The sequence below is a fragment of the Osmia bicornis genome, chromosome 11, assembly GCF_907164935.1.
Source record: "Osmia bicornis bicornis chromosome 11, iOsmBic2.1, whole genome shotgun sequence".
NCBI lineage: Eukaryota > Metazoa > Arthropoda > Insecta > Hymenoptera > Megachilidae > Osmia > Osmia bicornis.
The window spans coordinates 8,549,399-8,575,950 of record NC_060226.1 but is presented as its reverse complement, the minus strand read 5'-3'; the positions used below and the strand labels follow the sequence as shown (position 1 = coordinate 8,575,950).

Genomic DNA, 26,552 nt, shown 5'->3' with positions numbered 1-26,552 from the left:
ATAAGAATTCATTTTTTTGCATATAATTCTTAATCTGTATATAAATGTGATAATTTCAAGATATAATAATGAGATTATTTATCTTCTACTTAAATGGAATTTTGTAAGAGATACGATTATGTTTTGTTATAGAAATTTTATCAAAGTATTGAAATCTATTGGAGTATCCAATACCTCTAGTCTATATACCTCTAGATAAAAGTGTGATAAAATTTTTCCATAGTTTTCAAACAATAGTATCTCTCCCGCTTTTCTAAACGCAACTGTTTACGTTTATTAGAAAGAATGTTTATATTGGTCAATAGGTAATTCCTTTGTTTGATTAGTAATTTGTTTTAGCTTTTGTATGCACGAGCTCTTTACGTTATTACGAATGTTTCTTTTGTAAATAGTAGAGGTAAAAAGGGATTCAGTGCACTTTTTTTATAAAATGGAAACCGTAGAAATTTTTCTTTTTAAATCATCTTAGAGCTTGCTAATGAACAAAGATTAAAAACACTTTTTTTTCTCAGATGTTCTATAAACTCGTGAAATTAACGTATTTAATTACTTAGCTGTAATTATTATAATAACGTAACTATTTAAAGAATCTTCTTGATCACATCTGATTCATCATGATAGGAATCAATGGAAATAAATTAATAGAAAAATGCAACGTAATACAGTGATGTGTACCCGGGTAAATTACCCGTGGTATGCACCTCGCCTACGTTGATTTAAAGCTTCCAAAGGGGAAAGGGGATCGATTAACCACACTGACCCTAAACGTGTCGCCAGTTAACGCTAATTTCTTCTAATAAATTAAGCTAATCAAATCTAATGGGCGATAAAGGTCTTTAAATAATTCCATCTCCATAATTCATTATGAATTGCAATGAATTTGCGTATTATATTAAATTTATTTATTCTTTAACGATTTGATCGTCAATGTATTTTAATAAGATAATGCATTATTAATTTTTTCTTTTTTCAAAATTAACCATAATTCTATCGCTCTATTTGATAGTTTAAATTTAAATTAATGAATGAGGATACTTTGATAAAATTTAAATTTGAAACTAAGTCGAGTTAAATGTTTTTACGCGAGAGGAATGCACCGTCGATAAACACGTCAAGATTCCTCAGATAATAGCGAAAATATGTGCTCGACAGTGACGATTATTATTGCGGGAGACCTTCGCGGGTGGTAAAACGTCGATGTTTTCAGTGGAGACGCAGTAGCTCATTAATCACTTTGATACAAATTTTATAAACAATGCAATTCTAGAATTTTCTTTACAATATCATTTTACTCTTAATATCCATCATCTTCTCTTCAGAAGAGAATATTAAAGGTAGTTCGAACAGATAAAAATTTAAATTGGCAACGAACAAGTGGAGTAACTTATCTGTATCTTAAAAATACCATAAAAATTTAACGAAATTGAAACATTGATTCTTGTTTCTGTTAATAAATTTTTGAAAAAATAATTTCATTAATTCAATATTACGCCATCTTTGATAACATAAATGATAATGTTATATTTATTGTAATTATCCGATAAAATTTTGAAGATAACTTAAAATAATGTAAAATTGTGATAATTTAAGTAAATCATTCACCAAATTGTAATCTCAATTCAAATTTCCAAGGTACACAGATAACATTTTTTTTATCATTGCCATAAATTCTTAAATGCCCCACAAGTAAATGAATCCGAACAAACTGTTTTCAGACTTTCGTTCGATTACTGCTACTATGCCGATGGTCACGTTTTTTCGTGATAAAATTTATTCTCACTTTAATAATAAGCATTGCAGAAGTCATGCGAAATTCATAAAATTTCGTGTGTAATACAAGCTTTAATTATTAAGTGAAATTTCGAAATCTTATTTACGAGTGTAATTTCTTATTTGTACAAATTTATGCTTCTTTATTTCATTTTATTTAAAATTGAAATATTCTGAGCATCTGAAGCATTTTTCTTGTTGTATATCTATAAATAAAAGGGTTAATGGTGGTTGGGTTGAACGAGACACCCTGTGTATTTGCAAATTAATTTTCCAATAAAATACAAAATATTTTTACATCCATACGAACCTTCCTTATGACATTTTCCAGTGACGACATGAACCATATTTGTACTCGTGATAATAGTGGCCTCGAAGAGACCTCGTGTACTCTTTTTTTTATTTAACGTTTCAACCTTCCGTGCGATCTGATACCCATTTATTGCAAACTAAATTCTTGAAATTAAAGCACAAAGGAAATCTGTTTAAAAAACGCACAAATATCTTCGATTTTTATAATTATGTAATCTTTAGATGTCAATTACTGAGGAATACAAAGCAACTTTTAATTACACAAGAATGTATTGTATCTATTGTTAAGTAATGAAAATGTTGCTGATGTTATATAAAATGTTGAATGTTGAATATGATCAAGGTTACTCGTATAAAAAATGGTTAAAAATGGTTTGAAAGATTTAAGGATGGAAGCTGCAGAGTGAAAGTCAGACCCCGTTTCGAGCATTCAGTTGCATTTAACAATGATTCTCTTTCTGTTATGGAGGACCATATTCACCAATACGTGAAATTATAAAATTCTTAAATTCTTCTATAATATTGTTCATCGATTAGACAAAATGGGAGGGTGTCTAATCTTGGAAAACTAATGATTCCAAAAAATTAACCTCCTCTACTGGAGGTAATTTAAAAAATTCACTGCAGCTTCAAAAAATATCCCAGCTCTTACTAGTAATTTTAATAATACGAGGGCATTTTTTGAAAAATTCCTTAGACTAAAATTTTCATCGAAACCCTAAATTTCTTAGACCATAAAATTTTCGCCTAGTTTCGCAAAAAAATTGTATTATTGTACAATTTTTTAATGTGTAATAAAAATAATAGAAATAGTTTAAAAATGGAAATTTGAAATTTTATTGTATAGATTGAACTAAATATTTCCCATTATTATTCATCAAATAATGAAGAAAATAATGAGAATTGTGGAATAAAGGAATTAAAAAGTGCACTGTTTATTCTGGACGTAAATCCGAGTTTGGTTTCGTTTCATTCGGACTAATTATCTTTTTTCTCTTTTATCTTATCTCAACGAAATCCTCAGCAGTTCATGCATGCACATTTTATGTATCTAAAGCTATAAGATTATTGAGTTATATTGCTCAACTTATATTGCCTGTTGTGGAGGTGCATTAAAATGTAAATTGCTCTGCTTAGACGGTAAGTAGTCTTTCAATGACGTCGAACAAGATAAATACCAACTCGTGAAAAACAATGTTACGATTTTCAGGCGAAAATATTATGCATTTCAAGCTATGCATTTTACACTTATGAATAAAATACCAAGAATAATAAAATTTTTTATAGAAACCGCTATTAACATATTACCGTTGTAAACACATGTTTAATGTAAACACGTTAATATGTCTCTAACTGTTGAAAATGTAAAGATATATTTTATATGAAAATTACTTGATTGGATAGAGGAAACTTAATAAACTGTCTGAATTTTTCAAACAAATTTTTCAGTAAAATTTAGAAAATGAAAATAATATCAGACACAAGATTAAATTAAAATTAGGACTCTCTCCATGGTCCGCTGTCGAAGGGTTAATAAAACTGTCGCTTAAGGGGGGAGTTAATTGCTACGATTATATGCCAAATTATTGCATTAAATGAGAATTAAACGTTTTTATATATGTAGAGAAAAGTTTGAAAAGTAGTGCATACTAAACGAAAGATGTAATTATTGCTGGTATACACAGGATATTTATATTTCTTGTCGCAGCACTTAGAATATATAATGCCTTGTATCTAACGCTTCGTTGACATTTCTTGTTACACTTTCTCATTACATGTTCTGTAATTCAAAAGAACGCAACAAAACGTGGGAAAAATCTCCTCAAAAAATAATCGATGTTATGTATGAATTTCTTAACATAGCAAATATGTGCTAACTTTCTTGTTCGTTGATACTGACAATAAACAGTTGATAAACAGGCAGAGTTTACTCTATAAATTCAAACGTTTTTTTTTAATCTTTCTATGTTTAGAATATTCGTGAAAACTCTAGATCCTGAAATTTTTCAATTTTTCTACGGACTTAAGTTTAACTTTCTACTTCCAGTTGTATAAATTGAAATGTAATATCCAGACCAGGAGTTAAATGTATAATCTGATAATTTATACTCGTGTATTACGTTTCAGGTAAACAAAGGATTAATTATAAAATATGTAGATATGTATATAGAATCATTTTTTCTTTTTCCAAATATTTTATAAACGATTATAACAAACTTTCTATATTCCTCTAGTTCGCTGCATTCATAAATATAACTTTATTGAAATATCAAAAAATTCCCAATTTTTATTACTTGGATATACCTACATACTTCAATGCAAATATGTAATTTATTTCAGTAACGAGTAAACATGTTTTCGTTAAAACATTCAGAGATTCCAAGTTTGAATTTCGTCTCAAAAAGTGCACACAATATGCAAGCTGAGAAATTGAATTATAATCACTCTCATGACTGTTTTGCACGAGATGCACACGTGATTAATTGAGTAAGATGACGTGTATAAGAACCTGTAGCGTAAGCAGAATACGAAAGCTCTCATAGATTCTAATTGCTTAAGTACCTATTTTATACTCTTTTACTTTATACATCTGTTCAAATATTGTTTACATTAAATAATAATACAGAATTTTCATAACATGTACTATTATTTACTTTTGACGAGAGGGGATATAAATGTATTTTTTATGGGGTCAAAATTGACTCTGCCATTATACTTAAAGGTTAAGGGTAAGGGTAAGGAAAGAACCCTTTTATCATTTGTTTTTAATGTTGAAAAAAGCCAGGAAAAATTAGGGATAGATAGGAAAAAATAGAGAGAGCCAAGGACCCAAAATTGCAATCATATTATAAATTCTAAGAAACAAAGTAAATATTGCAAAAAAAAACAAAAAAAAAAAATACAAAATTACAATCATAATACAGATTTGAAGATAGAAAGATGACACGGTATGTCTGAAAGACACAAAGGAGATCACCTGAATTACGTGATGTTTTACTTCTCAAGTAGAATGTAACCAAGTTGCACGTTATTCAAGGTTCTCCATTTATTTTTTCTCCTCTTTATTAAACCGATCTTCAATGAGAAACGCGTTCTTCGTACGTTTCCATGCGGAAGATTTTTTGGTGAGTGAAGGTTCTCAAATCCCACTTTTCTTTTTATCGAGTCGAATGCTGCACGTGTTCACCGAGACGTTTCCATTCGTGCCAAACCAGTTCCGATCGGGTTATACACGTCGCTACTTTCTGTGTAATTGTAAAATACAACCTACTGAAATATATATAGTGTTCGTATAAGTTAATTAATTTCCAGAAACAAATAGATCATTTTGAGAAATATAGGTAGTATTAAATGGAAGCGTCATCATATTCTACCAGTTTTTCCTTATAGAAATAAAACAGGATGACCATTAAAATAAGATATTGAGAAGCTAGATTCGAAATATTTATAATGAAAAGTAAGCTAGGGGTAAAAAATAACCCATATAAAAGATACTGATAATAAATTTAAAAAATATCAATTAATTTGAAATTAGCTTGTCATTGTTTTTCAAATATTTTCAAGAATTTTCAAATTCCATTTTTTTGAAAACAGAGCATCGTATAAAAAAATGTTGTTCTATATTTTTGATTTATTTCCTCACGTAGAATTATCATCTTCCTCCTTGCATTACATACGGCTGGTCATATTGTATAATACGTGGTCGTAACAAGTGATTGAAACAGTTTCAGAAATAACTGTTATGTAAAAGTTAATGTCGTTTACAAAACGCTCTGTTATAAAGGTTCCCTATCAAATCCGATGTCAGTGTCAGTAACGATATCAAGATCTATCTTGAAGTAGCTGAAATGAATTAATGACTATTACAATAAATAGTAATTTGTAGGAATGATACGACTGGTATTTTAGAAATTAACTACTACATATTGACTTTCTCTAGAGTGAAAACATTAAAAGCTCATTAACAATGTAGTGTCTTGGTCACATATGATATTTAATTTACTTTGTAAATACTTTTCTTTTGGGTGTATTATTACAAAATTGGCATTAAGCACTTTTAGAAAATTCTTAAGCATGGTTAAGACAATAGAGAAAGTGAAAACATAGCTAAACAGGTACTTTTACTTTTTTCAAATGTTTCTTTAAATACTTTTATTGCTAAAAATATTTTACAAAATTGGAGTATAAACAATTTTTAATAAATTATTACTCAAAAGCAGTAAATGATGATGTTCAAAAATGTATAAATTTTACAGAAAATTTTTATCAAAATTCGTAAAGAAAAATATTTTAGACAGCAAATTCAACAATATTTTACCGCATTATCTGTCGATTTATCTCTACTTTATCATAATATCGATTATCGGTGAAACTTGGATAAAATTTTTAATTATTGAAAAAGTAATCTTTTGTTTGAAGCGGTAGTGCTCGTATTCCACTTGATTATTACATGTTGTGATAGATAAATCTTAAGTGTACATCACGTACTAAAACGAAGTAGTAATTAATTTTGTTGCCAATAATTAATGTTACATTAAAGGTCAGAGATCAATAATTTACATGATAATTTATTTCTAATCATGAAAAAAAAATTATTCCAACGTTAGACTGATTATAAGAACAGTTCTATTGAATAGAAATTGTAATGTGGAGATTTTATGACAAAAAAAAGATAGAAAGGTTTCCCAGGAAATCACCATTTTTCCTGTAGAAACCTGATTTGATCACGAGTGAACCATTCATTCTCACTCTGTATACTTACATCCATTCAGAATGATTTTAAATAATTGCTAACCCATCACTGGATGTTAAAGTAGAATATTATGCTGAAAGTCATTAGTAAAAAACAATAAAAAAAACAAGTATGTGATAAAAAACTAGTGTGGCAGATGTTAAAGCACCTATGTTTCTGACTCAGTATACCGAAATGACTGATGATTCTGTAATTATTTACGATCAGTCAGTGATTCACCGACATAACAGGTCACAACAAAGGCCTAAGAACGAATCTGGTAACGAGACAGATGTGTAGAAAGAATTAAAATTACTAAAGAGGGAAACTCGTGCTGATATCGTCATCCATGTAAATGACGAACTTCTCATGGCTAGATTTAATCCCCATAAGGAATTGACATATGTCAAGAATTGAATTGAAAATGTAGGTCGATTCGTAGACCAGTATGGATGAAACAACGTGATTAATTACAAGATGACTGAAGGAAAATTTTTTACTTTACTGTTATAAACAAAATCAGTACCTATATTTTATCATAAAATGGAAAAAAAATGTTGCTTAATTTTATATTGAAGTTTCTATTGAAAAATGAGCGACTTAGAAGGGAAGGTTTCCGAGCTCTCGCAATAGTCATCGCTTACCCGGCATCGAAATCACCATAGCCTGCAAACTATCAGCGCGCACCCATTCTCAATTAAAAACCAATTCCCGACTCAACAAATGGTACTATGACATTTAATATCGTTTCAAAATCCTTCCTATAGTGTAGTAACCTATTTGTATGACTAATAAGGACGACACAAGTTTTACTTTCCATCATAATCTCATGATGGTCAATAGAAAATCAGAATATGGGTAATTTCTCAAATTAAGCAAATAATTCTTTTTTATTGCCTAAATAAAAATTATCTCGCACGTTGCTATATCATTTATTTAAAAAAATCAATCAGATCCCAATCAGGGACAAAAGGATTAATTTCAATTGAAAGTCCTGTATTAGCCAGGGTACTCTTCTAATTTTAATTACCATCAGTAACATTAATATATTTGATTAGTTCCTGGTACGTTGGTCCCCTTGTTTGGGTTATAATGCACCTATCTAAGAAATTACCTTGATGCACCTGTTCTAAATTCAAGACTTCACAAATCTCTTCTTCGTTTTCCTCTTCTCCAAGACGTGAAAAACATATATAATTCTCGGCTTGACAAGGTCTCCGTCAAAGGTTATCCGCATTGGTATGCATTTTTCGTTCGTAATGTCTGATTTCAGAATCATATTGTTGCGATCATTCAGTCTAATGGATCACTTCCGTGTTTTGAAAAGATACTAACCAACGCAATGTAAAATGATAATATCTCCCTTTAATTATCACCTTAACAATGTGTTTGTAAAATACTATTCACCGTTATAAAACCTTCTACATTTTCAACTGTAGGTAATAGAGGAGGTATAGTTATTCCCAGCGTATTTTACTAATAAAAATACCATCCTGTTTCTAATAACGTGAAAGTTAACGTTTACCATAAATCCAATTTGTACGTAGGAACTTTTCAAATCGCACGACACCTTCCCAGGCTCTCCCTTCAATATTCTCTCATTAATAATTGACTGCGTCCATTGATGCCACGTTCGCTTTGGCGTCGCAGACGTATCATGCCTACCATCTTGCTTTCATAATTGCACCTAACCCTAATTAACTTGTTCATGCATAGATTCGTTTCCCCTCGTTTATTAGCAAATCTGCAATTAGCGTAATAAAGTATCGCGATATTTATGACCGCACGCGACCACAAATTATTCTTTTATTCTTCTTCTTTGTACATACTCTGACGCTCTACCGGTTACACGCTGCTGCTCTAATACCATAGTCATTCCTCATTTTAAATACACTTCTACCGGTTCGTGTTACACGTGTAGCAAGTGTTCAAGTATTTTCCATTCATTTTCCTACGTACAAACAGTAATAACATCATACCTAAATCAAAACCAATTACAGTACGTGTGCGTTCTGAAGTAAGAAACTATCATAGATTACGATACAAATAAGGTACCTGGTTGGGCCTATACCCCCTAATTGTTAAACATTCATTATTTTGGAAAAAAGTCTTATAAGAAATAGGTATTTCGACCAAAATGCATTATGCAATATTTTATCAACTTATACTCCCACCTCAAGAGAAAAATTTTTTTATTGAGTTGAATTACGTTAATGAAATTGTGGCTCTCTCCATGGTCCGCCGTCTGAGGATTAAAGAGAACAAAAGGATAATGAACCAAGAAAAACATATAAGGCCATGAAAAAAGTATAGATCCTTGAAATACCATCGTTTGAGCAAAAGTATTATAAATTAACATAATATCAGAGCGAATTCTAATCACTTTTACATACTCGCTCGTCTGCGTCACTAATTCTCACTCAACCGTGAAATGACGAGTTACAAACGAAAATATGTAACAATGTAATTAGTAGTACTAAAGTACAGAACTGAAATGTAGAATGATTATTTGAATACGTATTTTTATCTGAAAATCTTGAAAAACACTACGTAACTGCTAGGCGATAGAAAAATATCTGTAACCTCCAGACGCAATTATCATCTTATCGCCCTAGCGAAGAACGATCTAAAAACAGGAACAAGCGGGGTAATCTATCGGAGCAATCGTATACGTTGTAAGCCAAGGACGGGCATCAGAGCCATTAGACGGTGCAATGCGATGCAGTGGAATCCAAAGAGGGGCATCGGTGCAATTATGATATAGTGTAACTAAGGGATGCGCATCAGGGCAATTACCGGAGCAATGATGCACTATGACCGAAGCAATCTTTAAAAGCTTTGTGATATATTATAACCCAAGTATGGGTATCAGGGTAATCCCTGGAAAGGGCATCAAAGCAATCTTTGGAAATAAGATGATACAGTGTGAACAGGAGTGAACATCAGGGTAATATCTCAAGTTAAATATTGAGAATTTTGCAAGTGTTTATATTTGTAATTAATGCATAACTTTGTTGTGCAATATTGCCAGGTATTTTAATAATTATAACTTTGCTAAAATATTATGCTGTATTATAGTAATCTTGTTATAGTAACAAAAATACACCATCTTATTAAAAAAACAAACAAATGCTAATAACTTTGAAGAATGCTAATAACGTTGCGAAAAAGAAGATCTTTTGCCCCTTTAAAAATAAATATGTTTTTCTTCAGTCATTTGCTCAGATCATTAAAAATAAAAGAGATATTTTGGGTTTCAGATTTGATTGTTAGTGACTCACCCTGTACAAAATATACTAAACACGTGTGTTTTATATTTATCATTTATTACAAACTTTGATAATGAATTTAGCACAGTGCGAAACAACTTTAAGACATAACAATTTACTTATCTATAAATAAACAAAATTATAAAAGTGTAATCGTTTTATGATTGATTTTTAGAAAAATGTTTCATGCTTCATCGTGATTCAACTTTCCCAATTAACATCCGCAGATTTTTTATTACACATAGTTTTCATAAAAAAGGAGAATATCGAGCACGAATCGATTTGGAATCTAAATGAACTGATATTTTGTTGCATAATTCGCTGTAAAGCTCCACTTTAATGCATCGCATATGGTCAAGGTGCATTTTGATTCTCTTCTTACGTATAGCAATGTGTACTCATTAACTGATCTCTAAGATATAGTCAAGGTCAAGTTCTACGTATGACGCGAGTCACACCTCCAGACCACTTACAGCAAAGATAATTCTTTTCCGCGTTTATAATTACACGCTGGGCTCTACCCATACTTCTTAATTACACCTTTCTGCGCACGCATGCTTATCAATTTTATAGCATATTTATACGGCTCTCGAAACGAACAAAATATATAACGGCGTGATATTTTTGGCAATAGGATCGAAAGAACTTATGAACCGAATGTTATTGCATTTTCTTTGGGACAAATTAATTTTTCTTTTAACGATCAAACCAGGCTTCTTCAGGGAAAATACTCTAGGCATTCTCAGGGAAAATGGTAACATAGCGAAAGGGGCCCCGTTTACGCAGGAAAATTTGAATTAATATTTATTTCGTTATTCCTACTATTAAGTTGTATACTAAATTTTATTTTTAATATTAATATTTTAAGAATTCCTACTTCCCCTATATCGCTATTTTCCCTGGAAAAACTCAATTTGATTGCAAGTATACAATGATGGCCTGCCATCTGAAACTTGTACACAAATACAATGCACGACACTGGCTACAAATATCACAAAAATGAAAATACTATAATTTTCATTTATGCGGTGACCAACGTCATAGCATTAAATGTGCCATTTTATTGTCAAGTTAAAACGTACCCTAAAAGTGTCATGACTTTTACTACCGTGACTTCGTCCTCGTGCTAATTAAATGTTTCACAATGCCATATATATTTGAGTAAATGAACTGTGCGAAACCAAGTGCATAAAGATGTCACGGTAATAGTGATAACAAAAGCCATGACTTTCAATTTCACACGAAGGCGATATGACATTTTTTGTTATGTCACGTCAATAAAAGTCACGTGAAAAAACGTACCCTAAATGAAGAGCGGTGTTATAAGAAAATACATTAACGACAGCGTATTTCCTCGTTGGAAAGACAAATAGCCCGTGAAAACAATTACTTACCTATCTCTTCGACTACGTAACGATCCTTTGGATTCATGTCCGCGATCTCCGTTACGCTAACGACAATTCTCACGCTCATCGTTGCACCTGTTTCTCTTAATCAAAACAAAATCTGTCTACACTTTGAAACAATCGAACACTTTTATTTTATTTCCTGCACAGTGATACACTTATAAATTTTTCTGTTTCTCGTTGACCGCAATTATTCACAACCTTGTGCCACTTGTCACTTTTATCAGAAATAGAAAATTCTTATCATACGTCCAAAACCTCTTATGGAACAAAAAATTGCACATAGCGAACTCACTGGATATTTTAATTTTATTAAAAATTTTGCTACTCTTCTTCGCTTCTGAATATTCAATTATTACCGTTGTGAATGTTGATTTTGACGATTGTACCGAAGAAACCTTCCCTTTATCTAAAATTAAATTGCAAATATCCACATTAACGAAACAAGTATTTTCCATAATTGCGATAATTATTTTCTATTTTTAGGGGCTGGCTTGAAAATACAGAAATTGTATAATTTCATTAAAAAATATTAGATAAATAAGAAATGAAATTTTCTCAAAATCAATTCGTTACGGGGCTATATAAATCAGAGACTTATTAGAAGTAAGAACGTTTCCTGCGGGCTATAACCTTGAAGAAGTCTAGACGTAGCAGACATACTTATTACGTAAAGCCAAAGTTACGAACGCGAATTTTTCGTCCACCGACGCTATGTCCAGAACAGATACCACGTCGTCGATGACACTACAGCCGCTTCTCGAATCGCGATTACAATTACCTCGAGGATCATGTTTGTCAGTAATGTTCGATATACATAACGATGCTATAACGAGCCGTTGTACATAGCCCCCGGTAAAAAATCCTATTGAGTGGGGCATCAAAGAATGAATATCTTACGAAAAGGGGGCTCCAACATTGGGCCATTGGTTTTTATAAAATAATTTAGAAAATGTTACATTCTTTCAAGTCCCAGTATAGAGCTGATATTCAATAGCTCTTAAATTATTTGCTTTTAAAGTTTTTTGTGGAGATTTGCGGATTATGGTGAGAGCCACAATTTTCATTTAATTTCGTATGACTCAGATCCCGCTGTTCAAAGGTTAAAGATAATTAGCATAAATTTTATTCTATTGTAAATGTTACATCGAACCTAAACTTCTAAGATAAATAACTAACAAATTTTTAAGTATGCTCCTCTCCCCCTACTATACCTCTTTCTCATTGAAGATGAAGATACCATTTTTTGAAAAATTCATTAAAAATACGAACGAGAAACGACTGTAGAAAAACGGAAATATAATAGAAAGTTAATAAAATAATTTTTATTTGGAAACCCGTTTCCTTAAAATTTCAACCCTTTTGTGTACTACAAAATCAGGTGCACCTCCGCGATTCTGTTTGCACTTTGGGCATCTCATTTTCTTTATGATCAATAACTTCGATATTGACATAATTAAATTGTATATTCGTCATCGTCATAAAATACAGAAATTACCCGGTGCAACGAATTCTAAGTAATAAAACGGTGCATTAGTAATGTTTAACTCTGATCTTAGCTTTATCTTTCGTACATTTTGAAAGGCATAAAAATTTTTGCTAATTAGAAACGTGATTTACACGACTTCATTTATTATGAAAAACACTAAATTCCGTATCTAAAGATTTAAACGCAAAGTTAATATTTCTTTGCAAAATAGTACAATTTTTCAACGCTCAATAATCGTTCAACTTTTTTGATAAAATATCAATTACCAAAAGCATCAACGATAACGGTTGCATATCTTCGAATAAGTCACAAAATCGTTGATTGCCAGTCATAGCAACTGTATAAACTTCATATTCACGAGATTGTTACTATCTGCTTCCCAGTAATAGCAGAAATTCGAAGAACGATATAAAAACAATTTTTCAATGCGTTTTTCCATTCCATCGTCAAGCGTTTCCACTAAAATCTTCTGATATCCGAGTGAGAATGATGGTTCGGATAATTACACACCCTATGATAGACAACTATCTTAACCTGAGCAATCAAACTCGATGCATCTGACAAGAATTGTCGAAGTCAACACTGTTGTATATAAGTCAAAGTAGATTAAACGTAGGCTGACAGAAAACACTAGTCGTTTCCTGTAGTAGTGACAGGTGTTGTGGCCTCGTGGGGGAATCAGTATACCTGGGTAGCTTTTCGAGCAAGAGTGGGATAATGCCAAAGTGGGGATTAAACCTTCAAAGCCGACGGTTTAAAGATACGATCATGTGTGTCTTAAGCTTCCTTTAGTCAGGTGGAGGTGTAGGGGAAAGAGTATCCCACCACTCGTATATTCATTCGTGTTCTTGTGTATGAGAATAGGAGGTCCTAGGTGAGCCTCTCCCTAGTCTCTCCCTAGGCATTCCCTGGGTTCTCCCTGGATTCTTCCAAAACTAAAGGCATGTGGTAGGAGGTTCCTCCCCTTACACCTGTCTTTATCCAAAGGAAGTCTATGTTACACCTGAATACAGGAAGAAACCTGTGTTTCGTTCTATTTGAATCTAATATTTATTGTAATTGCAAAGAAAACTCCCATCTCCAAACCTTAAGTTTATTATAAAATGCCAGATTATATTAAAGATGTAGGTGACAATGGATATAAAATCTTATTAAATTTCGTTAATGTTCAAATAACATTTTTAATTTATTCTATACAAGTATGTTGTTATAAATTGAACAGCGGTGGTCCAGAAATATGTACATAGATACAGTATATGAATATGTAATACATGTTTATATACCTCCATGTATCATTCATCAGGAATTATAAGTAGTGATTACATACAAGTATTTCAATAAAAACATTATAAACATCGAAAATTAGCATACAATGTGAAGTTGAAAGAATATTCATCGTAGGAGAATCGGACCAAAATTCATTACATATTGATGTAACCCCTTCACCTGCAGTTACTGGCACTTGTATTAATGAATAAACCTCAATTCAGTTTTACATACCGAATTTAAAGCGTTAGCAATTAATCTTCTAGAATTCGTTTACATTTATAATTAATTATCTGTTAAGCCCTACTTTGCTTAAAAGACGCTTATCCAACCCGCAAGTTACAAGCGTCTTTATAAGTAATAGAAGACCGTGTATGCATCAGTAAATTATGATTAAATATATAGACAATTATTTAATAGTTCTAGTCAAATAATGATGATACAGTAGTATTTATATAGTAATAGAAACAAAACGATCTATAACAAAAGTACAATTAATTTAATTCACAATACCCATAATAACTGTTACTTTATTTTATATAACTTTACATTCAAGTATAGTTTATTATAACTTATACTAATTTACAACAGATTTAATCTACTAGAAATACTTTTGTACAGTACTACTATGTAACAAAATTTAGTTGTTTAATAATTCCCTATAGTGCATAATAAATGAAAACTAAATGACTGACTGTTTACATTACATATGTTACAACTATTGTATACATAAATACACTACAATAGTTGTTACAATACATAATGGAACATTTCCTGTTCTTTTTTTTCTCAATACTTTATGAATTGAAATGACACATGCTTATTAAGCAAGGTTAATGATTTAAGTACAATAGATATACAGAATGGATCATTTAATTTAAATTTATATTTACATTTAATTGTCTTTCTTCATGCGATTGGAAGTCATCCTATATATTACGGAATCACGTCCGGGATCCATCTGAGCAATGGCAACTGTATTTGTAACAAATAAGAATTAGAAAAAGTATAACATATTATTAAATAATAATAATAATAAATGATTACATACTGCAAATAGCAAGCAGCGAGAAAACAAAGACAACTCCAAACCATAAAAGAATGTTAAAGATGACAGGATAATCCCCTGAATAAACTTTTGCAAGACGAGTGACTCCCTAAAACAAAAAACTTGATATTTTACTGAATTATAAACATTTGCAGTAATCCAACTGCAATAACATTCATTGTTGAATGTATTATATTCTAAACTTTTAAATGCCTAAAATGAAAAAGCTTTCTTCTTTTGTAAAAAAAAAAAAATGTTAAAGCCTTAAAAACATAACATAATATAATGCTACAAAGTTTATAATATTTTATATATACTCAAGTAATAACATTAATACAATTATTTTTCCCAATAACTTCATATTGTATGTTTTTTATATTAAGTTATCATGCATTTTACCAAATGCTACATAGTATTGTAGCATTGATAAAAAGAAATATATTAATAACAAGCATTGTCAGACAAGCACACTTAAAACATTTATATAATATATAAATAAAATATGCTAAGTTAGTAAGTATAAGCCAATATTCTTCATACCATAGCATTGCTATATCTTGCAATCTAAAACTATATCTTCGGTATATTTAAAATTGAGATTTTAAATAATGATATAAACATGCATTTAAGTATGACGTTTATAAATAAATTACATAAGTTATCAACAAATTATGTTAAATTGCAAAATAATAAAAGGCTTTCACCTTTACACGATACGAAAAATGTATACTTTAATTTGTGATATTGTTCAAAAGCATTTTGTATACTGGATTATTCACTAAATTCATGCACAATTTAATAAAGATTTACTTACAATTTTATGTGTTCTACTAACAATTACTGATAAAATATTGCATAACAATTTTTATGCTAAAGAAATATAATAGCTAAAAAAAATATTTCAAGCTTTCATGATGACTTGAATTGGTGTTTCAATTGTCTTACCAGCTTTTGGGTTGACTAGAAGAAGTGAATTGTAAAATTTACAAAACGCAAGACAATCAAAACACCAACGCGATAGAAAAACCTCCTATAAAAATGTTCTCTTAAATTAAAATATATTACTATAAAATAAATTGAGATATGTTCATTATTTTTGCAATAAGCACATCTTTGTTTCAACATAATAAAATACATTAAAATTTTCAAGTATGCAAAAAAAAAACAAAAAATTCTATTTAGAATATATGTTAAAGTGTTTGTGGTACCTGTCCTATAATTTGTGTGTTAGAATTTACTGTATTCGTCGTGTTATTCAAATCCGTATTATTTTTACCGACGTCACTATCATTATCAAAATCATTAACTGTAGTCGAACTGTCCACATCACCGTATGGTTCACTAGTACTAGTAATATTTGTATTTAAATCCTCTTCATTTTCTATATCTGTGCTATCAGCTGGATGATCATCTTGCTATAAGTACATGATTTATAAAGCAACATATGTATGTTGCAAAATTCAAGATAATCCAAACCTAATTAATTACAATATTTGTTGATCTCATACAGTATATAAAACATAATATTGATAGAGTGTAAAACATGAACGCTAATCGTTTTAACAATTTATAAACAAATATTTAAAATAAATGGAAATAATAAACAGATTAAAAATCCCGTTTTATGCATTTCTTTCCCTTCTTCTAGCAATGTCTAAACATTACAGTCTCTCTTTATTGAAATGTGTTTTATATGAATTTCGAATCCTTGTTTCAGTATATTTTGTAGTAAAATGAAATGTTGTATATTTTTTCTTTCAAACTTCACATATTAAAAGAAAAAGATATTTTGAATTACTGAATTACAGATACTGCGCTGTATATTTCATTAACATGTTTGAAAAGCATGCAGGAAACTATTTCTAATTCAAACACATCTGTTTACTTTTATTGAAATTTTTTCCATGCAACAATTTTAATATACCTTAGATGGAATATTACTATTATTGAATTTCGTATCGTTGTAAACATGTTTAACTTCCGAAGGAGATTCTATACTGTTAGTTTTATTAGCCTATAAAGGATACAGGTGTTAGATACAATAATTGAACATTCTGATGCAACCTTATTTTACTTGAAATGTAAAAGTATCATAAACACACAGTGGGCTACATAAACCATTTTAAGCGCTTTTTCTTATAATCTAATAGAAAGAATGAAAAAATTCTTTCTTATGTGTTAGAATTAATAAGAGTCTTTTATCTCATACATGAGGTACTGTTGCCGCATATGCAATATCTCATCTATTAAATAAAAAGTCTCCTTTAATCTTAAAACATAAAAAAAAAAAAAACGAATTTTGTCACTATTTCTATTATGGCCCACCCTGTATTTTCAAAGCTTATATTTATGCAGTGTCTAACAATTTTTAGCATAGTAGTAACATGTAAGTTATGTTATAGCAACAGTAATGTTATCAATATTGCCCCATTAGATTCATGTTTAGTTAATATTAGATTCATTAAACAAATAATCGTCTGAAATTACATATAAAGTGCCCCCCCAAAACAAGCAGTGAGCCTAATTATATAAATTTCGTATGTCAAAAGAAATTGAAAAGTACAATGTACAGCTTCACTGTTAGGATATAAGTGACTAAAAATTAGAAATTCAACTTCCAAGTCGCATGAAACGAATGTAAAGTACAAATGTATAAATGTAAGTTAAACAACATAATTCAGAAATTAGATGTATAATTCTTAATTGTTTATATACTAGAAATGGAATTGCAAGTTAAAAAATAGTAGAAAATTTTTTTTTGACATACGGAATTGCTTCATTGTAATAATTTGTGAGAAATATATTGAAATACATATACAATTATTGAAAAATTACACTATATTTAAGTTTCCTATAAAGTCTTTTCAGTTACTAATTAAAAATAATTCATAATCATTTTCTTTAGTTTTAATGTCATGATGTCCGTAGTAAATATTAACGTTATTAAATTGTAATGTAAATATAAAAAGTGATATGATAATGTAAAACAGAAACTTATGTTATAAATTACAAAAAGTTTTAAATACAAACCGGTTCTGAAGCCTCCCGTTTTTGCCTTTCTTGAGTTACAGAACGAATATGGTGTACCTTACTTGCATCGTTTGTAAAGGCCACAATTAATACCTGAATTAAAACAATTTTTACTTTGTATTAAATGATATTAAGAAGTTACTAAATACTGGAATTTTAATATATTATCAAAGTCATACCTGGCCCTCATAAGCTTGGATAAATGCATCGTGGATAACATTCAAAGCATTATTTAATAATAATAAAGCTTCCCTAGAAGTAGTTGAATTACTGCCGTAAGCATCAAAAATCGGGCGTAAACCAGATATGACAAGCCAATAGATATCAGATTTGGAATCTGGTTTAATTGCAGAAGGTGCTTTTTTAGCAATTGCATGGAGTAACTGTACTTCTTCAAGGAATTTCTTGTCCTCTTCCTTCCTTAAATTTAAAGCTCTCAAAGATGATTCATCGATAGGAGTTGGTTTTAATTCTCCAAGAGCAGACTGTCCTAGCTAAACTCATATTATGTACAAATTACATTATTTAATTAATTTAAGCACATAATCAAAAGAAATATACTCGCGTAAATCAATATATTTAATGTTATTAGATACAAACATTTATTTTATTTAGACTAATATTTATTATAGTACTTACAGCATCTAAACCATCTCCTAATGAAATTCTTACTAAAGTGTTATCATTGTCTCTTTCTTCAAGACGTTCTCTGAGAGCTTGCCATGTTGTTTCTTCAACTTCATTAACATATAGAGGAAATCTTTTACCCTTTGGTATATCTAGAGAATCTACTCCTTCTATTACTACTGCAACTACAGCTTCGGGAAGGCTAAATGGATCGGTAATAGAAATGCCACTCCATATTCCTCTCTGTAATAACAATCACAATGATATATTATTAAAATTTGAGATTTTATGACAATAAAATATTAACATTATGATGTTAAAAACAATTAAAAAATATACCAGTTTAACAGTAAATCCTAATGCAGCAGCTAATACTTCTTTAAGCAAGCTTTGTTCCACTTCTTCATTCCCATTAAACAGGACACTGTTTGGACTATGTAGAACTACAAAATCTCCACTTGCTTTAACTGTAACATAAAAAAAAACGGGAAAAAGAATTTGATTTGTAGTTATCAAATGTTTCTAATCACTGATATTATTTAAATTACATTCCAATATTACTTTATAATTTATATAAAACATAAAATACCTGCAACAAATACAGCTACGCAACAGAAAAACAATTTTAACATTTTTATTTCGTAGAAATTAACTATAAAATTAAGACACTCCCTTATTGTTAGACCCAATATCAATCTATAAATTCATCATATGACCCGCTAATCTGATGCTTCAATAGATGTAGCAACTCCCTGTAGTACGAGGCCACGTATGTGCTGACACATAGTGATGTATAAATGAACTAGACATATGTGAGAAAAACGAATGCAACAAAATTTGTGGGACGTGTTCAGGAGGCCCTAAAGAATGGCGCGCTGGTTCTTATATTATTCAAATCGTCAAAATCGTATAAAATATTGAAATTTATGTCTGTCAACGGTGAAGAAAATGGCGGATCGGATTCACGTGTATCAATTTATTCGTAATATAAACATTTTTGCGAATCGTATGTTCAAATAGAGACCAGAACGCCATTCTTTAGGGCGGATAGAACAAAACGAGCACCCAAGGGATGATGTACAAGCCACCAGGTAGACGAAATTTGTGTTCTACGATTTTCACTCGTGAAAGATGTCAAAAAGGTAAAACAGACCACAAATTTAGTTCCTCGCTTTTTCTGTAGGGCGCAGTTCGTTCGTTTAGTTCGAATTCAGTGATTACAGTTGGAAAATAAATCATTTTAAAAAAGCAATAAATTAATCAAATAATCGAAGAGTATTTGTAACTGTTATTATTGTATAACGTTCAATAAATATTTGATAAAAAGCAAATTTATATTAAAACACAATAATCACTTCTTAATATTGTATAAAAATTAAATAATTCAAACAAAGTTACTGGATATCCGTGTATTAAAGTTATAAAAATAATAAATTTCAATAGATATAACAATAATTTAATTAACAAACAATTGTAAAATTATAAACAATTTAAATAGATATAACAATAATTTGATTAATAAACAATTGTAAAATTAATAATAATAATTAAATAATTTTTAATAGAATAATTAAACAAAATTTTGCAACATATCCACGTGGAAATGTAAAGAAATAAACAATTTAAATAGATTTAACAATAATTTGATTAATGAACAATTGTAAAATATAAAATAATAATTAAACAAATATTAACAAATATCAGATACAAATAGTTAAATCTGCGGAACCGGTGAAGCGGAACGTCATACTTGATTGCGCGCGCCGCGCGCCGGTACAGGCGCGACCTCGAGAGGGGTCAAATCTAATCAGTCTTATCGCGACCGTCGAAGGGTACGGATCGAGCTGTCAAACATATATCGGTACGGGTTGACACCATGGATATTCGTGCATGGATTTATCAGTGTGTTACCTCAAGTGTTACTGTGTGTGCCTATGGTGTTTCCTATAGTGTTTCCCATGTGTTTTGGAATATTTATACGGATATATTAGTGCGTTTTATGGTGTGGTCACCCATGTGTTTTGACATTTTTATACAAGTGCATTAGTGTGCTGTGTGGTGTGGTACCCCATATACCTGCATGTGCTTTATTGTGTATTATGGTGTGGTTTCCTATGTGCTTTGGCATATATTTACGGATTTATTAGTGGATTTTATGGAGTGGTACCCTATGTGCTTTGGCATATTTATACGGATTTATTAGTGGGTTTTATGGAGTGGTACCCTATGTGTTTTGGCATATTTATACGAATTTATTAGTGGGTTTTATGGAGTGGTACCCTATTTGTTTGGGCATATTTATACGAATTTATTAGTAGGTTTTATGGAGTGGTACCCAATCTGTTTTACTATAATTTTGCAACTATTTTATGGTGTTCTATGGTTTTGATTTTCATGTGTTTTGGGATGTATTTGCATGTGTTTTACCATGTTTTATGGTGTAGTTATTCCCATATAGTTTTGCATGCATATTTTTGAATTATCTTATGTATTAGCATATTAATTACAACAAATTGAGAGAAAACATATATCGTTCAAGAATCGTTATTTTTATGCTTTCAGATGAATGCTTTGCCAGTGGGGGTACCGTTTCTTTGACGAGCCAACAGACGAGCTATGGATCAACCATGGATCAATCTAAGATGTGTGGCGAGTGCAGTGGTGCAAGTCAACGATCGGTGAGTCGCATGCTTTAAAGTTCCTCCGGTTCCCATCATGTCGTAGGACGAATGGTCCGTAGCGACACGGGAATTGGTTGTAATTTTTATTTTTTGAGCGAGCATAGTGACCCACGAATATCACTGTATCATTTTATACAATGATAATCGTGCAAATTGTTTTTTTGTGTATTTTATGCCTTAGCTCAGGATAGGGTTTTCTTGTACATATTTACATATACATATAGATTTCGAGTTTAAAAATGTAGAGAAGTCGGATGACCCTCCGATTTCACAATACACTTTCTTTTTTATATGTACAAGAATTTATTTCGCGATGAGCAGATTTCAATGTCAAAGTAATAAGCATGAATAGTTTTAATTACTCCAACTACTTACTTTGATAAGGAAATCGCTCTTGAAATTGAAACGTTTTTCCGCTTTTATTCGTGAAATTGGCATCAGGTTAGTATATGGGCTGGCCCCCACAGGGGAGTGGGATTTTCAGATTTATTAGTGTTGCGAAAAATTTACAGCGCGAGGGTAACTATGACAATGCACTGACTAGTATTCGGTGGGAATCCTTTTGGTTTTTAAATTCAATCCAATGTATTATTTATTAAATAAAATTAGTTACAAGGATTCCGCGGCATAAGACCGTGAAACACCATCTCATGGGAGACAAACCCATGCATTACTAGGCCTTTGCAGGCGCAGCTTTAGAATACGGAACATATGAAAATATGTTACCATATTCTAAACTGTAGTCCTTTTGTCTATACTATGGGCGTCCGTCAATCTGACACCGTTGGATGCAACGTGTTGGACGGGCGGGTAGCGCTCTTAGCGAAGGGGTGCATCCTGTCCTGGCGTTACGACGTCCAGGCGGGGTGGGTGGTATGTAGCGTCGAGCGCAAGTTCAGGGGGCCTAAGAACCTCCGTTGCCAGCTGATATTAGCAGTGCACCATGTTTTATGTCATAGTTGCCCAATTTTGCTTTTTAGTATTTGCTCTTCAAGCATTGTATAAAGTTCCCCTTTCGAACTTAAAATTCATTCTGTCACATTCACGGTTCTCGACCCTAAACACTTATCATTCGCACTTCAGCATTACGAACTCTATCACATGATCATTTATCCACCTGCATACCTTTGTGTAGTGAAATATTACCCCGTTAGATATTAATGTACCAAACATGTTTCTAGATCAGGATTTTGTATTTTAATTAGTGTTGCGAAAAATTTAGAACGCGAGAGTAAATATGACTATACACTGACTAGTATTCGGTGGGAATCCTTTTGGTATTTATTTGATAAAATTAGTTACAAGGATTCCGCGGCATAAGACCGTGAAACACCATCTCATGGGAGATAAACCCATGCATTACTAGGCCTTTGCAGGCGCAGCTTTAGAATACGGAACATATGAAAATATGTTACCATATTCTAAACTGTAGTCCTTTTGTCTATACTAGGGGCGTCCGTCAATCTGACACCGTTGGATGCAACGTGTTGGACGGGCGGGTAGCGCTCTTAGCGAAGGGGTGCATCCTGTCCTGGCGTTACGACGTCCAGGCGGGGTGGGTGGTATGTAGCGTCGAGCGCAAGTTCAGGGGGCCTAAGAACCTCCGTTGCCAGCTGATATTAGCAGTGGACGCATGTTTGAGTCATATTTGCTCAATTTTGCTTTTCAATATTTGCTCTTCAAGCATAATTTAAAGCTTCCCTTTAGTCACGTTGCTAGATCAGGACTTTCTATTTTAATTAGTGTTGCGAAAAGTTTCCAGCGCGAGAGTAACTATGACGATGCACTTACTAGTATTCGGTGGGAATCCTTTTGCTTTTTAAACTCAATGTTTTATTTAATTAATCAAATTAGTTACAAGGATTCCGCGGCATAAGACCGTGAACACCATCTCATGGGAGATAAAACCATGCATTACTAGGCCTTTGCAGGCGCAGATTTAGAATGTGGCGGAGTACCAAATCTTCCATTTGATAAACTGCTGCCTTTTGTCTATACTATGGGCGTCCGTCAATCTGACACCGTTGGATGCAACGTGTTGGACGGGCGGGTAGCGCTCTTAGCGAAGGGGTGCACCCTGTTCTAGGCGGGGTGGGTGGTATGTAGCGTCGAGCGTAAGTTCAGGGGGCCTAAGAACCTCCGTTGCCAGCTGATATTAGAAGTGCACCGTTTTTGCGTCATAGTTGCTCTATTTTGCATTTGAGTATTAGCTCTTCTTTCGTACTTGAAATTCATTCTGTCACGTTCATGGTTCTCGACCCTAAACACTCATCATTCACACTTCAGCCTCACGAACTCTATTACATAATCATTTATCCACCTGCATACCTTTGTGTAGTGAAATATTACCCCATTAGATATTAATGTACCAGACATGTTTCTAGATCAGGATTTGCTATTTTAATTAGTGTTGCGAAAAATGTCCAACGCGAGAGTAAATATGACTATACGCTGACTAGTATTCGGTGGGAATCCTTTTGGTTTTTATGTGATAAAATTAGTTACAAGGATTCCGCGGCCTAAGACCGTGAACACCACCTCATGGGAGATAAAACCATGCATTACTAGGCCTTTGCAGGCACAGCCATAGAGTACGGGACATTTAAGTATGTCGCACTCCATACGCTAAGCTGTTTTAAAGTCCTTTTGCCTATACTATTAGTGTCCACCACTCGGACACGTTGGATGCAACGTGTTCGATGGGTGGGTAGCGCTATTAGCGAAGGGGTGCATCCTGCCTTAATGGCCAAGTGCCATTGCGGCCAGGTGCCTTAAACAGGCGGGATGGGTGGTATGTAGCGTCTGGCGTATGAACTAGGGGGCCTAAGAACCTTCGTTGCCAGCTGATATTAGCAGTGGACGCATGTGGAGTCATATTTGCTTAATTTTGCTTTTTAATATTTGCTCTTCAAGCATAATTTAAAGCTCCCCTTTAGTCTTGTTGCTAGATCAGTATTTTCTATTTTAATTAGTGTTGCGAAAAATAACGCGAGAGTAAATATGACGATGCACTTACGAGTATAGGGTGGGAATCCTTTTGGTTTTGAAAGTCAATGCATTTAGTTAATCAAATTAGTTACAAGGATTCCGCGGCATAAGACCGTGAAACCATCTCATGGGAGATAAAACCATGCATTACTAGGCCTTTTCAGGCGCAGCTTTAGAATGTGGCGCACGACCATATGTTACATATTGTAAACTGCAGCCTTTTGTCTATACTATGGGCGTCCGTCAATCTGACACGTTGGATGCAACGTGTTGGACGGGCGGGTAGCGCTCTTAGCGAAGGGGTGCATCCTATCCTAGGCGGGGTGGGTGGTGGTAGCGTCGAACGCAAGTTCAGGGGGCCTAAGAACCTCCCTTGCCAGCCCTATATTAGAAGTGCACCATTTTCTCGTCATACTTGCTCTATTTTGCTTTTCAGTATTTGCTCTTCAAGCATTGTAGAAAGCTCTTCGTTCATACTTCAAATTCATTCTGTCGCGTTCACGGTTCTCGACTCTAAACATTCATCATTCACACTTCAGCCTCACGAACTCTATCGCATAATCATTTATTCACCCGCATACTCCAGTATAGTGAAATATTAGCCCGTTAGACGTTTATGTACTAGTCGCGTTTTTAGATCAGGATTTTTTTCTATTTTAATTAGTGTTGCGAAAAATTTCCAACGCGAGAGTAAATATGACAATGCACTGACTAGTATTCAGTGGGAATCCTTTTGGTTTTTAAACTCAATCCAATATATTATTTATTTAATGAAATTAGTTACAAGGATTCCGCGGCATAAGACCGTGAAACACCATCTCATGGGAGACAAACCCATGCATTACTAGGCCTTTGCAGGCGCAGCTTTAGAATATGGAACATATGAAAATATGTTACCATATTCTAAACTGTAGTCCTTTTGTCTATACTATGGGCGTCCGTCAATCTGACACCGTTGGATGCAACGTGTTGGACGGGCGGGTAGCGCTCTTAGCGAAGGGGTGCATCCTGTCCTGGCGTTACGACGTCCAGGCGGGGTGGGTGGTATGTAGTGTCGAGCGCAAGTTCAGGGGGCCTAAGAACCTCCGTTGCCAGCTGATATTAGCAGTGCACCCATGTTTTATGTCATAGTTGCTCGATTTTGCTTTTCTGTATTTGCTCTTCAAGCTTGATATTTGCAAAGTCGAGTCACTTTTGTTAAAATAGTCTTGTAAAAACGTTTATTTCCATTTGCTCTGGTCTTCGACTGACCTCACACCGCGTTACACATATCCTCCAAGCTATCTGTCTATATACTCCACCCCCCAGGGGGAGCCAGCCCATATACTAAATCAGAGCCGTGAAATTTCGCCGATATTCTTACTTTTAATAAAGTGAGAATATCATCTTTAGTTTTTGCTAATCATACGTTTTAGCTTAGGCATTTCAGCACACATGAAGAAAACTGGTAGGTGAAAATACCTTTGGCCTTGTTCATTTTTATGCCCAAAGCTCATTCGGGTACTTAGATGTACTCGCGTGGGTGGAGGGCGGTGGACAAGGTTTAGTTTTAAGTGTAATAAATTTTGGCGACTGACAGAAGTAGTGAACCAATAGTGAACCACGATACAAGTTCCACATGTGTGTGTGTGGTTAGGATGTGGAATTTGTATCGTTTTTTAACCACCTTAACTTACTATAATATTACAAATCAATTAGAAAATGTTTATCGAGTATAAATTGAAAAGTTATTACAATGCAGATATGTTACATTAAATATTTGAAAGAATACAAAAATTAAATGTGTTACTTTAACATAATGTTCACTATCATTTGTCAGTCGATTTCAGCAAAAAGGTATGAACTTATTAGAGTGTGAATGTAGAATTGAACTCGGGTGTCGGAGGCGTCCCGGGACGTTCTCTCTAGGAGTAGGCTTTTTTGCACCCGGGTGG

At 32.5% G+C, this 26,552-nt stretch overlaps 2 protein-coding genes across 4 annotated transcripts in view; both read right to left on the bottom strand.

Annotated features, from left to right (window-relative positions):
* The window catches only part of LOC114876607, a 48,578-nt gene extending 34,975 nt beyond the window's left edge, over nt 1-13,603 (bottom strand). For both annotated transcript variants that reach the window (XM_029188319.2, XM_029188320.2), the window contains exons 1-2: nt 13,245-13,603; nt 11,478-11,898 (exon numbers count right to left, since the gene is read on the bottom strand). In XM_029188319.2, the coding sequence (XP_029044152.1) occupies nt 11,478-11,556 (79 nt within the window). In that variant the 5' untranslated portion in view covers nt 11,557-11,898; nt 13,245-13,603. The remainder of the gene's footprint in view (nt 1-11,477; nt 11,899-13,244) is intronic.
* A 1,139-nt stretch (nt 13,604-14,742) lies between these two features.
* LOC114876583 (ATPase H(+)-transporting accessory protein 2) lies at nt 14,743-19,701 on the bottom strand. Of its 2 annotated transcripts, XM_046287813.1 has the most exons (9): nt 19,539-19,701; nt 19,289-19,416; nt 18,962-19,192; nt 18,502-18,816; nt 18,323-18,415; nt 17,217-17,306; nt 16,501-16,707; nt 15,296-15,401; nt 14,743-15,219 (listed from the first exon to the last, which is right to left on the bottom strand). In XM_046287813.1, the coding sequence occupies exons 1-9, from the start codon at nt 19,579-19,581 to the stop codon at nt 15,140-15,142; spliced, it is 1,293 nt and encodes a 430-aa protein (XP_046143769.1). In that variant the 5' UTR covers nt 19,582-19,701; the 3' UTR covers nt 14,743-15,139. The 2 variants fall into 2 exon arrangements, with proteins under 2 accessions (XP_046143769.1, XP_029044073.2); XM_029188240.2 differs by lacking the exon at nt 17,217-17,306 and having other exon boundaries at nt 19,539-19,699.
* Nucleotides 19,702-26,552: the final 6,851 nt, after the last annotated feature.

Coding starts and splice junctions, on each gene's coding strand:
- LOC114876583 (XM_046287813.1), bottom strand. CDS start 19,581: ATGTTAAAATTGTTTTTCTGTTGCGTAGCTGTATTTGTTGCAG. Junction 19,417..19,538: donor CGTAGCTGTATTTGTTGCAG/GTATTTTATGTT, acceptor TTTATGTTACAG/TTAAAGCAAGTGGAGATTTT. Junction 17,307..18,322: donor AACGGGAGGCTTCAGAACCG/GTTTGTATTTAA, acceptor TATCCTTTATAG/GCTAATAAAACTAACAGTAT.